This window comes from Triticum dicoccoides, chromosome 5B (genome assembly GCF_002162155.2).
Source record: "Triticum dicoccoides isolate Atlit2015 ecotype Zavitan chromosome 5B, WEW_v2.0, whole genome shotgun sequence".
Lineage (NCBI taxonomy): Eukaryota > Viridiplantae > Streptophyta > Magnoliopsida > Poales > Poaceae > Triticum > Triticum dicoccoides.
Window position 1 is genome coordinate 436,225,865 of NC_041389.1, and position 11,651 is coordinate 436,237,515.

Consider the following 11,651-nt stretch of genomic DNA (forward strand, 5'->3'; position numbering starts at 1 on the left):
GATCGGGGGGGGGGCGAATGGGTGCGGCTAGGGTTTGCCGACCGGGGGAGGGGGGGGGATAAGGGAGTGAGGGGTGGGCCGGGCAGGGGGGCTGGCCGACTGGGCCAGGTGGGCTTGGCCCAGTTGGGCTAGTGGGGTTTCCTTCCCCCCTCCCATTTTTGTTTTCTTTGTCTTTTCTTATTTTATTTTTTTTATTTTATTTTACTTAGTCTATCTAGATACTTTATAAAAATGTGTGCACTCCACCATAATTACCGATGTAATATTTGACAACCACCGAACTTTTTAGTTTTAATTTTTGAAAACTTTTATCGTTATCATTAATTTGAATTTTGAATTTTGGACCGGTTTTGAACTAACTCAAGATTAGCCACTATAATTGAGGTGACGTGGCATCACTAGCAGAGGATCACTGTAGCTTAATTTCCCGGGCGTCACAAGCGGGGTCCTGGAAACTAAGGGATATTAAGGCCTCCTTTTAATAGAGAACCAGACCAAAGCTTTAACACATGGTGAATACATGAACTCCTCAAACTATGGTCATCACCGAGAAGTATCCCGATTATTGTCACTTCGGGGTTGTCGGATCATAACACATAATAGGTGACTATAGACTTGCAAGATAGGATCAAGAACACACATATATTCATGAAAACATAATAGGTTCAGATCTGAAATCATGGCACTCGGGCCCTAGTGACAAGCATTAAGCATAGCAAAGTCATAGCAACATCAATCTCAGAACATAGTGGATACTAGGGATCAAACCCTAACAAAACTAACTTGATTACATGATAAATCTCATCCAACCCATCACCGTCCAGCAAGCCTACGATGGAATTACTCACGAACGGCGGTGAGCATCATGAAATTGGTGATGGAGGATAGTTGATGATGACGACGACGATGAATCCCCTTCTCCGGAGCCCCGAACGGACTCCGGATCAGCCCTCCCGAGAGAGATTAGGGCTTGGCGGCGGCTTCGTATCGTAAAACGCGATGAAATTTTCTCTCTGATTTTTTTCTCCGCGAGACGGAATATATGGAGTTGGAGTTGAGGTCGGCGGAGCCTCAGGGGGCCCACGAGACAGGGGGCGTGCCCAGGGGGGAGGGCGCACCCCCACCCTCGTGGACAGGGTGTGGGCCCCCTGGTCTTCATCTTTTGCGAGGATTTTTTATATTTTCCAAAAAGTGCCTCCGAGGATTTTCAGGACATTCCGAGAACTTTTGTTTTCTACACATGAAACAACATCATGGTAATTCTGCTGAAAACAGCGTCAGTCCGGGTTAGTTTCATTCAAATCATGCAAGTTAGAGTCCAAAACAAGGGCAAAAGTGTTTGGAAAAGTAGATACGTTGGAGACATATCAATGGCTATGACTCATATATGATCAATCCTTTTGGTTGCATTAGTTTTGGCTAAACATGAATGCCATGGGACAAAATAAATTCGTGTTTGCTATTTCTCAGGTACCTGAAAAATTAGCTCGGGTTAGTCGATTCTAGGGCGAGGCCAGACGGGGCCTACGTAAGCAGTGGCCTAGGCAAGGCCAAGCTAGGACTTGGCCGGAGAGATGGACAATGTAGCGGGCTGCAACGTCCCGATCGGAGGCGAGGAAGCAGGTTGACCGGTAGGGTCAGTGGGAGGGGGGTTGTGCCGGGGGATCGTCGACATTGAACGTTCGTAAAATGCATCACTGAAGTATGTTGACAAAGTTTGAGCATAGAAAACATACCAAACCCCTCTGGTGCCGGACTGCGCTTTGCGGCTTTGGTGCCTTAAGGCACCTGCCTTTGTGTGCATGACATGCAGGCCCAACAAGTGGCTGGGCCATATGTCAGTGATCCAAAGGAAGGTGCCTTTACGACACCGAAGCTGCTTCATATGGTGCCTCAAGAGACAAGGAGAGAGAAACACAAATCTACCCATGCGCGCGCGAATGGAGGGTATCCTACTGCAAAAGGACCAAACCTCGGCTTGGCAAAATATCTCCTAAAATACATCATGCATTCATGCATGAATTACTCACCTTTGACTTGATGAGTTCACAATATGCACAAATTACAAAAAAGAGGGATATGTCCTTGCGGGAAGGCTTGGGCGATCCACCAAGCGGATTAGAAGGAAGTACCTTCTACAAATTCAAATTTGTGAGTCTCGCCATCTTTGAAAATGTGTTTGGTCCTTTTGGATGTTGTTCTAGAAATGAGTTCCCTTGTGGGATGAGCTTAAAATATGTGCGTGGTGTCCAAGTACTTTGCATGAATTTTATTCATATAGACTCTAGAGTTCACGTTCACTTTGAGAATTTTCCTAATCCATTTTGGACCGAAACTAATGTCCATGATATTGGAGGTGAGGATCCCAAGTCCCCTCTGTTTGATAAGAAGTGAAATCTAAAATTATCTAATTGGACATGCATTCTGTCTAGCACGATAAATATGCCCATCACATACGTTGGGACGATAAAACACATCATACACATGAGTTGGTGAGCACCAACATTGTCCTCCAAGGAACAATATTCCCCATTCAGAAACTTCACTTTGACGCAAAGTGGTATAACCAAATGCCAAATGTATCATCTTGCACACAGTTGAAGTAGCCAATTACAAGAATGATTTGTTTGTAGGTCCCTATAGACATTGCTACCATGCACCATTACCGCCCAACAAGTGTAGATACGTTGATTGTTGAACCATGTGAAAGGTTTAGAACACCTCGTGTGCATCTTGTTATCTATTGAGAAAATGTTTATATGTTTATATGGTCCAAATAAATTCTTCATCTTGAAAAATTATGTGATTCTGCAAGAATGCATAGTTACGTGACATTTGAAATCCTGTGCTTTTTGTGTTTTACTCCATCCATTAAGAAATATAAGAGCGTTTATATCACTACTTAGAGTACATTTGATGTTGTAGGCGGTGTTTTTTACAATTTTTCTCTGGAAGTAAAAGCTATTGTATTTTCCATTGGAACCATCCAATTCTTCTATATTATGATTTGCATCCCTCGCAGGCTCACTGATGCGCGGGCGCCGCCGCGGCTGCGGCAACCGCCGCCGCGCTGGGTCACCAGCTCATCGTCCCCACGGTCAGATAATAGAGTAGTTCTTTCCAGATCCAAGGCAGACACAAGATCTCTCCTCTACTCCGTGGACATCCGAACTCCTTCACTCCCTCCCCCTGATCTCCCCGCGCCATGTCCGACACGGGCGCCGGCGGCGACGAGGTCATCCACGACGCCCCCGGCTTCATTCGCGTCTACAAGAGCGGACGCGTCGAGCGCTTCCTCCGGATCGACTTCGCCCCGCCCTGCACCGACGCCGCCACCGGCGTCTCCTCGAAGGACCTCACCATCCTCCCGGGAGCCGGCGTGTCGGCGAGAATCTACCTCCCGCCTGCCCCCGCCGGCGGCCAACAGGGCAAGCTCCCCGTCCTCGTATTCTTCCATGGCGGCGCCTTCTGCCTCGGTTCGGCGTTCGACGCCGCCGCGCACGGCCACGCCAACCAGCTCGCCGCGCGGGCCGGCGCGATCGTCGTGTCGGTGGAGTACCGCCTCGCGCCCGAGCACCCGTCCCCGCGCTCTACGGGGACGCCTGGGCGGCGCTCCAGTGGGTGGCCGCGCACGCGGGCGGCCAGGGCGCGGAGCCCTGGCTGACCAATCACGCGGACTTCGGGCGCGTCCACGTGGGCGGCGAGAGCGCCGGCGCCAACATCGCGCACCACGTCGCAATGCGTGCTGGTGCCGAGGAGCTAGGCCACGGCGTGAAGGTGAGCTCCCTCGTGCTGATCCATCCCTACTTCTTAGGGGGCGACAGCTCCGAGTCGGACGAGATGGGCATGGCGTTGCTCGACGAGCTGGTGCGGCTTTGGCCGGTGGTATGCCCTGGGACCAGCGGGTGTGACGACCCGTGGATCAACCCGATGGCGGAGGGAGCGCCCAGCCTGGCCGGGCTGGGGTGCAAGCGCGCTCTGGTATGCGTTGGGGGCAATGACGCCATGAGGGGAAGGGGAAGGCTGTACCGTGAGAAATTGATTGGGAGTGGGTGGCAAGGCGAGGTGGAAATCTGGGAGGCGGATGGGCAGGGTCACGGCTTCCATCTCTTCCGGCCGACATGCGTCCAGGCTGAAACACAGGTCCGCGTGGTCGCAAAATTTCTGGGCCGCCGATGAGATCTCCTGTTCTCCGCTCATTCACATGACCAAGGCAATGTTCTTATTGGCTATTGTTGTACACTAGGAAGTTTGAGTTTTGCTTAAGACATGTTTGTAGCTGTTCTTGAGTAGTTTTATGTTCAGTCTATAAGAAGTATATTGTTACTACTATCATATGGAGTTCAAATTCAAACCAGCTAGTCTGCCATTCTGTTCAATTACAAATTTGTATTTTGAAAGGGTTTAGGATGCTAAGATATGATTATAAGTTCTCAAATTGCAGTAGAGCTTGCATTCTCAAGAATAAAAAGGGAAATACTACTTCGAGCCTGAATCATCATCTTGGAGCCTTTTCCTACTTATATTTATGGTTAAAAATGTCTGATTGGGATGCTGCATAATATATGTATTTCCATTTCGGCTAGCAATTCAGGCTTTAATCAAAAGACAATCATTAAGCTTTCTCTGCTGGACATTCCTTCTGATGTTATTTCATTACATGACATGGCAGACTAAGAGAGGTACTGAGCAATATACTCTTAGTAAGCCTTCTCTTAATACTGCAATCCTATCGAGCAGTTGTGAAAATGTTGCTGATACAGTGGTGCTGGTCAAGCAGGCCATGACCACTATGATGAGCCACCAATCATTGAGCCAACAGATGTAAGGCATACTGCAGCACTTCTCGAATACCTTCATGCTCGATGGTGCTCGCAAGAGATCCCCAGCAAATGGCTACAAATATCCTTGTTCAAGGCATGGATAACGTCCAAGCCATGGATACTGTCCTGGATAATCTTTTCCTTCCATGTCCTGCCGCACCGGGGTGTTGCACAGTGATTCCTTTACTTCTTGCATTGTTGCCAAGTCATTGACCAAATGCAGTTTCCTCTGCCAACTGCAAAGGTAATACTGCTTTAGTAAGCTATTTGCGGTATGCAGGAAATATTTTACTGTATTGCATAACCAGTACATTGAAAGAAATTGAAGATTAATATAGCAGCGACTTAGTTTATTTTTGCAGGGTTGCACATATTGATATTGCATTAATATGTTGTGTTTCACGAGTCAAGCAAGGTTTTTATGAAAAGAACCTGCATGACAAGAGGGGTCTTCAGTGTCAATGGTGCCAGCAGCCAGACAACAGACTGAACTGAAATGTAGTCAGCACTAGCATGCCAGGTAACTGATGCATACCTTCTTGTGAGTTATGTGAGGATGTATAATTTTCTTGGGATACATATATTGGCCTTACTTTGAAGCAATCATTTGGCTAACTTACAAAACTAACTACTTACTGCTGATTGTAAGGATGCATAATTTTCTAGGCACACATATCAACCTACTTCGAAGTAATCACTTGCCTCATTACAGAACTAACTACTTACTACTGACATGATGACTTCTCCTTATGTGGCTTTGAAGTGCCATTATTTATTTATTTATTTTGAACAAATAGGCAAAAGCCTCAGATACTTATATTAAAAGAAGAGTTACAATATGTACAAGGGTCTCTGGCTACAAAAGCAAGATTTGGTAATCCTTAATGGCATTGGTAATGAAAAATTGTACTGCTAGTAGCAACTGGCTGGAACTAGTTCTACAGCTCAGTTTTCAGTACAGCGCATGATCCAAACTCAGCAAGATTGGTGATATCATCAATATTTTCTGGCAGCCTCCACTCTTCCAGTGTTCTGAACAATCCATGTGATGTCTTTCTCTTGATTGGTACTTCTCGACATCTCCAACATCTTCAGGCCCAAAGAAAGAAAATGAATCATCAGTGGCATCTTGGAGGCCACGCATACTCATTTCCAGCTTCTGAGCATGCTGAAGAGTTTCTGCCATGGTACCTGCATGACAGACCACTTGATTATCTGAATATGTAAATCATTTCTCATCTTCCAGAGAACCCACAACAATGCTAAGGATATTCACGTTAACTATTACTGGCATGCCATGTATTATAACTGTTTATCTTGATTTATGCAGTTAGTTTCCATGGCTCTATCTGACTACAGTTTCATCCATATAAGCTTGCAGTATCAGTTGTTTTAATATTTAGTCTTCATCTCGCATGTAGGAAAAGCTATGCAGTAACTTCACATTGTTTTATCTGATTGCAGTTGCATGGTTGCGCCCATATAAGTTTGCATAATGAATTGTTTTAACTTTTGTTCTCCATCTTCCATGTATGAATCAGAGAAAGCGTGACTGGAAACTAGGTTATTCGGTGATGAAGCGAAGTAAGTTAGGTTTATTTGAATTTGGTAGATAATTTGTTGTTTTGATTTTTTTTTTCTGCAAGAGAAAGAATAATAGTGCATGTATCTTTAACTACTCTGGATTTGTGATAAATATTTTCCATCGTTACCATTCCTACGTTTTCTTCCTCTGGGAATCAAACGAATATTCTAATATTTATTTGTTCACGGGATCTTAAATCTAATTGTTTTTCACAATATGATATTTTAGTATTATCACATGATATCTTACTTGACGGGCTACATCACCTTTCCTTTTACCTAGCCAAAGCTGAACGTTACACCATTTCTCAAAAATAAAAAATAATAATTGAAGACTTACATAAGTTCGTCGGATCTAGACAACAATCTTATGTACTTAACTAGGATATCATTTGGGTACAACATGGATGGGAATACGTAATCAGTGATGCAACAACTGTCCAGCTAAAAGAAAACTGGCACAAATTGAATGCCACCATGTTTTTTCCCCATTGCTGCATACTGCCTAAAATTCAAATGCTTCAGCAGTGCAGGTTCCTCGATATCATCCTCAAAGGGCATGCCTAAGACATCCCATTTAGGTCAATCAACTCGTACTAGTACACAAATTGTTCATCATATTATTTAGATTGCGTGCATCGCAAGTATGGCCATATTGTGACAGAGCACAAAGCTAAGATTTATTAGCTCCATGCAAATTTAGGTCAACTTTCTAACAGGGCCAACACTTGGGTCATGGAAATTCTCTTTTCCTGGCAGCACCTTCAGGGCACTAGAATAGCCCCTAGTCCAAGGGCAACTGAGAAAGAGACATTTGTCCTTCTTGCATTCGAACCTCATATTTTCAACAGAAAATAAAGCGTGCACTTTTGCAACTTTAATTCTACACATCTTCCCATGAATGAAGATTATTAAGATCTTATTATCGCACGTTTAAGTTATTCGTAATGACTATTCCTGAATGTTATAGACCTACACTACCTGCATTGCCACGAAAGTTCTCATCCAAAGTCTATTAATACGTGTGCTCTACATTAACTTGAGGACTCAAAATTGCCGTCCTCGGAGAACTACAATTCTGTGCAACCTACCCTTGAAGAGAGCAGAGATATGGAGACTGGAAAACATATCTTGTGCAGACAACCACCAACTTATGGCAACCTCATCACAATTCTCTCGATCGATGGCGGAGGGATTCGAGGAATCATTCCAGCTGTTGCTCTTGCCTTTCTAGAATCAGAGTTGCAGGTAAACCTGTAGTTATGTAGCACGATTGATTTTCATATCTTGTGATATTGGCAATTTGACAAGGCAACACTTACCTGGTGAGAAATATAATAGATTAGAACTCCATGTTCCATATGTCGCATCAGATGAAATAAGCTTGCAATTTATTTTTTGTTTGTTTGTTTAAAGTTCAAACTCTCAGGGTTTAACTTAATTCACTAACCATGTCTTATTAACTTCAACTGTAAAGTTACTTGCATAAGCCAAGTAAATCTTAAAGTTTGCATTAGTGTCGCAATTAGGGTGCTGTCTTGTTGTTGTCTGCTCCCTACTCTTTTATTGTTATTTATGCACATGTAGATGTTGAGCAGTTGCAGTCGTGCAGAAGATTCAAATTCTTGGAAAATTGGATTTATATTTTGTATTACATCAGTTCAATATTCTGCTAATGCTTGTTCTGTATTTCTGGCTCTTTTATCTCAACTGGACTGGTGGACTGAATATACTTGATGTGTAACAATGATTTTGTTTCCATCTGCCCCAGCATATGCTCCTTTCTTTAGAAACGCATTAATTTTCAATTGACGCTCTTGATTGCATCCCACTGAAACTGTTATGTTAACTTCTAAAGAAACTTGATGGAGAGGAAGCCCGGTTAGCAGACTACTTTGATGTCATTGCTGGGACCAGCACAGGGGGACTTGTGACTGCGATGCTCACTGCACCAAATAAGAAGAGAAGACCACTTTTTGCGGCGAAGGATATTCAAGCATTTTATATGAACCATGCTCCCAGAATTTTCCCACAGCTCAGGTGAACGATATATTATGGTTTTTGACTTCTTGTTGATTGGATTATGAACTTGTCCAGTAACACATATTGTCTGTTTTTTAGGGGTGCATTTGGTAGGATAATGAGGATACTTCGCTCATTGTCAGGACCTTATTATGATGGTAAGTACCTTCATGAAGTTGTGAGAAAGAAGTTAGGAAGTGCCAGGCTGCATCAGACGTTAACAAATGTGGTAATACCAACTTTCGACATCAAGCGGCTACAACCAACCATTTTTTCGTCGTATGAGGTTTCCCTCTTTCCCTCTCTCTCATCTTTCAGGAGTCCTAATTTGAGCACCTGTAAAATATGGTACATGTTTCTTTGTATTGGATGCTAGTTATAGTAAGTGAGAACCAATTCATTTTAATGGCACAAGAAACACATGCTACTAAAATGTGTATTTCTTTGTTTTCTCTGTAAATTTACTTCAAAGGGAGAACATATATATGAGGCAGTAGTGAGAGGTCGAGAACTTCCATTAATCCTCCATGATGGAGATTTTGCACAAAAATGAACTTTCTATTATCATGTGACAGGTTAAGAAGAAGAAGAACACAATGAATGCTTTGTTATCAGATATTTGCATCAGCACGTCCGCTGCTCCAACTTATTTGCCTGCGCATTACTTCAAGACTGAAGATTCTCATGGAAACATCAAGGAGTTTAATCTTATTGATGGGGGAGTAGCTGCCAATAATCCGGTACTATAGCTGCCTGTAGTTTTGCATAACATACAGCATGCAGCATGTGCTTGATTCAGAGACTGAAGGAAAATCTTGAAATTTTGAAATAGACCTAATATCTGTCTTTGTTGTGTTTAGGCCTTAGTTGCCATTGGAGAAGTAAGCAAGCAGATATTCAAGCAAGATCCAGATTTCTTCCCAATAAAACCTATGGACTATGGCCGGTTTTTGGTCATTTCACTTGGCACAGGCTCATCAAAATTCGAAGAGAAGTACGATGCACAAAAGGCTAAATCATGGGGAGTGTTGGATTGGTTATGTAGCAGTGGATCTACACCATTAGTAGATATTTTCACACGGGCAAGTGCAGATATGGTGGATATTCACATCGCTTCTGTTTTCAAAGCCTTACATTCTGAGCAGAACTATCTGAGAATTCAAGTAAGTAAAATGCAGGCAGCTTATTTTGTACTCCCTCCGTCCGGAAATACTTCTTGGAGAAATGGATGTATCTAGACATATTTTAGTTCTAGATACATTCATTTTTATCTATTTCCCCGACAAGTATTTCTGGACGGAGGGAGTACAAAGTAACTAATTAATCAGCTTCCATTTACTCAGAGAATACCATTTCTACATGACAGGATGATACCCTATGGGGGACACTCTCCTCAGTTGATGTTGCCACCAAGGATAACTTGGAGAAACTTGTCAATGTTGGAGAGTTGCTGCTAAAGAAACCTGTCTCACGGGCAAATTTGGAGACTGGCCAAATGGTGCCTGCTTGTAGTGACATAGAGGAGACCAATGAGGAAGCTCTCAAGAGGTGAGCTTTTTGGCTTGCCACCACCTATCAGGTTATTATAATTGCAGTATGCATCTCTACTTATTAGCTAATTAGCACCTTATTTCCAGATTTGCAAAGCTGCTGTCTGATGAAAAGCGAATTCGCCAAGCAAGGTCGCCAAAATGAAGTCCAGTCTCTTATGTCTATGCTCTGCCACAGCGAAATTTTCTCAGCATGGCATACCCCAGTTACCAATTTGTTGATGTGTTTGTTGAAGTTTCATTGTAACGTAGTTAAATAAATGTGTAGTGTGGCATACTGATTGCTATAGTTTGATAATGTTAGGTGCCGGTGGTTTTAGATATGTAAATGCAAATATATTTTTAAATAAAACAAAGCATTTAATTATTGTTCTGTTGTGTTATCGATTTCACTGGTTTATGTCAGCCGATGAGTTCTGAAGGATTCCATGCTGACCATGCAGTGAGACATTCGGAATAAAGAGATAGCCGCCACTGCTGCATGGAACAAGTACCTGGTACGATATCTCTTCGCTTTGTACGTAGAAATAGTTAAACCTATCTCTGCTTTGGGTAATGAGTATCAAGCAAGTGAGATGCCTTTTCAAGAACGCTTTACCCTTTAGTACTTCTTGAGATACTGCTGTTGGGAATTGTCAAAGAGACATCTAATTCTTATAGGGTTTGCAGCATGGACAGACTGGATAAATAAATAGCAAAGCGCTTCACTAACTCAAAGAAGTTCATTTTTATTGACACGCTTTCCAGGGCAACAGGCTCTTCTGTGATTGAGTACCTTTTAGCTTACTTTGAAAGTTTCAAACTCATTACTACTCTCTTGCAATGCGCATTTTTTTTGTTTGTGAAATGCTGTAGTGGCACTATTCTGTGATCCTGGTATACTACTATACTCTGCCAAGTTGGATTTGTTAACATTGCAGCATCCAAGGGGCAACATCGTGGGCTGCAGGATGGCTGGAACTGAATATTTTGATGTGGATACTACGGTGGGTAGCCTTCCAAAGCAGGTCTAAGCATGTGCTCTCGACCACTCAGTCCCTAGATTGGTGATCTGTAACCATCACCCATCAAATTTTGAGCACCAAAAGATCTGATCAACGACCAACAATGCGCAGTGTGAAGTAGGTATAACTGTCAACTTTTGGAACACAAAATTTCCATCAGCACATAAATATAGCTATAGTTTTAAAGCTGATACAATTGGGGATTTCGGAATCCAAGTGGATGGTAGCAAAATCTGTTAAATTAAGTAGAAATCTTGGAGCTCTTCTAGCCAGTCATGGGGGTTCCTTGGTTGGTGGTGCCACACTGCTACATTAGATCGACCATAGGTTTTCTGGGGGAAAAGGCAAATCTGACAAGCATTTCTTCAAACCCCTAGGCTTTTTTGCTCATGTTAGTGGCCTGCACCGCTTGAGTGCCCTAAACCGTTGATCTGAGCCGTTGCCCGTACACCGTACATGAAATATATTTCTTCTCTAGTCTTAGGCTATATATGAAGTTAATGATTAAAAAAGGTGACCCCTCCTTCGTCTGGGGAGCCAGCTAATGTGCTTGGCTGGTCGAAAGCTGTGTCTCTCGATCGATGCGTGTCCAAGCAACGAAGATTCCCAGATTATGCCATGCAAACGATGCTGCCCTTTTCCGAGATCCTTGCAGTAAGTGTTTCTCA

At 43.2% G+C, this 11,651-nt stretch overlaps 1 protein-coding gene and 1 pseudogene across 7 annotated transcripts; both read left to right on the forward strand.

Moving 5' to 3' along the window:
* Positions 1-3,016: 3,016 nt before the first annotated feature.
* Positions 3,017-4,438, forward strand: LOC119310200 (annotated as a pseudogene).
* A 106-nt stretch (positions 4,439-4,544) lies between these two features.
* Positions 4,545-10,352, forward strand: LOC119310199 (patatin-like protein 2). Of its 7 annotated transcripts, none has more exons than XM_037586019.1 (11): positions 4,545-4,682; positions 4,781-5,067; positions 5,186-6,010; positions 6,365-6,407; positions 7,378-7,655; positions 8,266-8,447; positions 8,529-8,715; positions 9,005-9,169; positions 9,290-9,592; positions 9,796-9,977; positions 10,067-10,352. In XM_037586019.1, exons 5-11 carry the CDS (start codon positions 7,518-7,520, stop codon positions 10,122-10,124), a joined length of 1,215 nt encoding a protein of 404 aa, XP_037441916.1. In that variant the 5' UTR covers positions 4,545-4,682; positions 4,781-5,067; positions 5,186-6,010; positions 6,365-6,407; positions 7,378-7,517; the 3' UTR covers positions 10,125-10,352. The 7 variants fall into 7 exon arrangements, with proteins under 7 accessions (XP_037441916.1, XP_037441918.1, XP_037441917.1 ...); XM_037586021.1 differs by having other exon boundaries at positions 7,452-7,655; XM_037586020.1 differs by having other exon boundaries at positions 5,186-5,343.
* The last annotated feature ends 1,299 nt before the right edge of the window (positions 10,353-11,651 follow it).

Excerpts from the sequence above, each read along its gene's own strand:
- LOC119310199 (XM_037586017.1), top strand. The coding sequence starts at position 7,518 with ATGGAGACTGGAAAACATATCTTGTGCAGACAACCACCAACTTATGGC. Across the intron at positions 8,716-9,004 it reads CCATTTTTTCGTCGTATGAG|GTTAAGAAGAAGAAGAACAC; the intron begins GTTTCCCTCTTT and ends ATCATGTGACAG. Across the intron at positions 9,593-9,795 it reads AGAACTATCTGAGAATTCAA|GATGATACCCTATGGGGGAC; the intron begins GTAAGTAAAATG and ends TCTACATGACAG.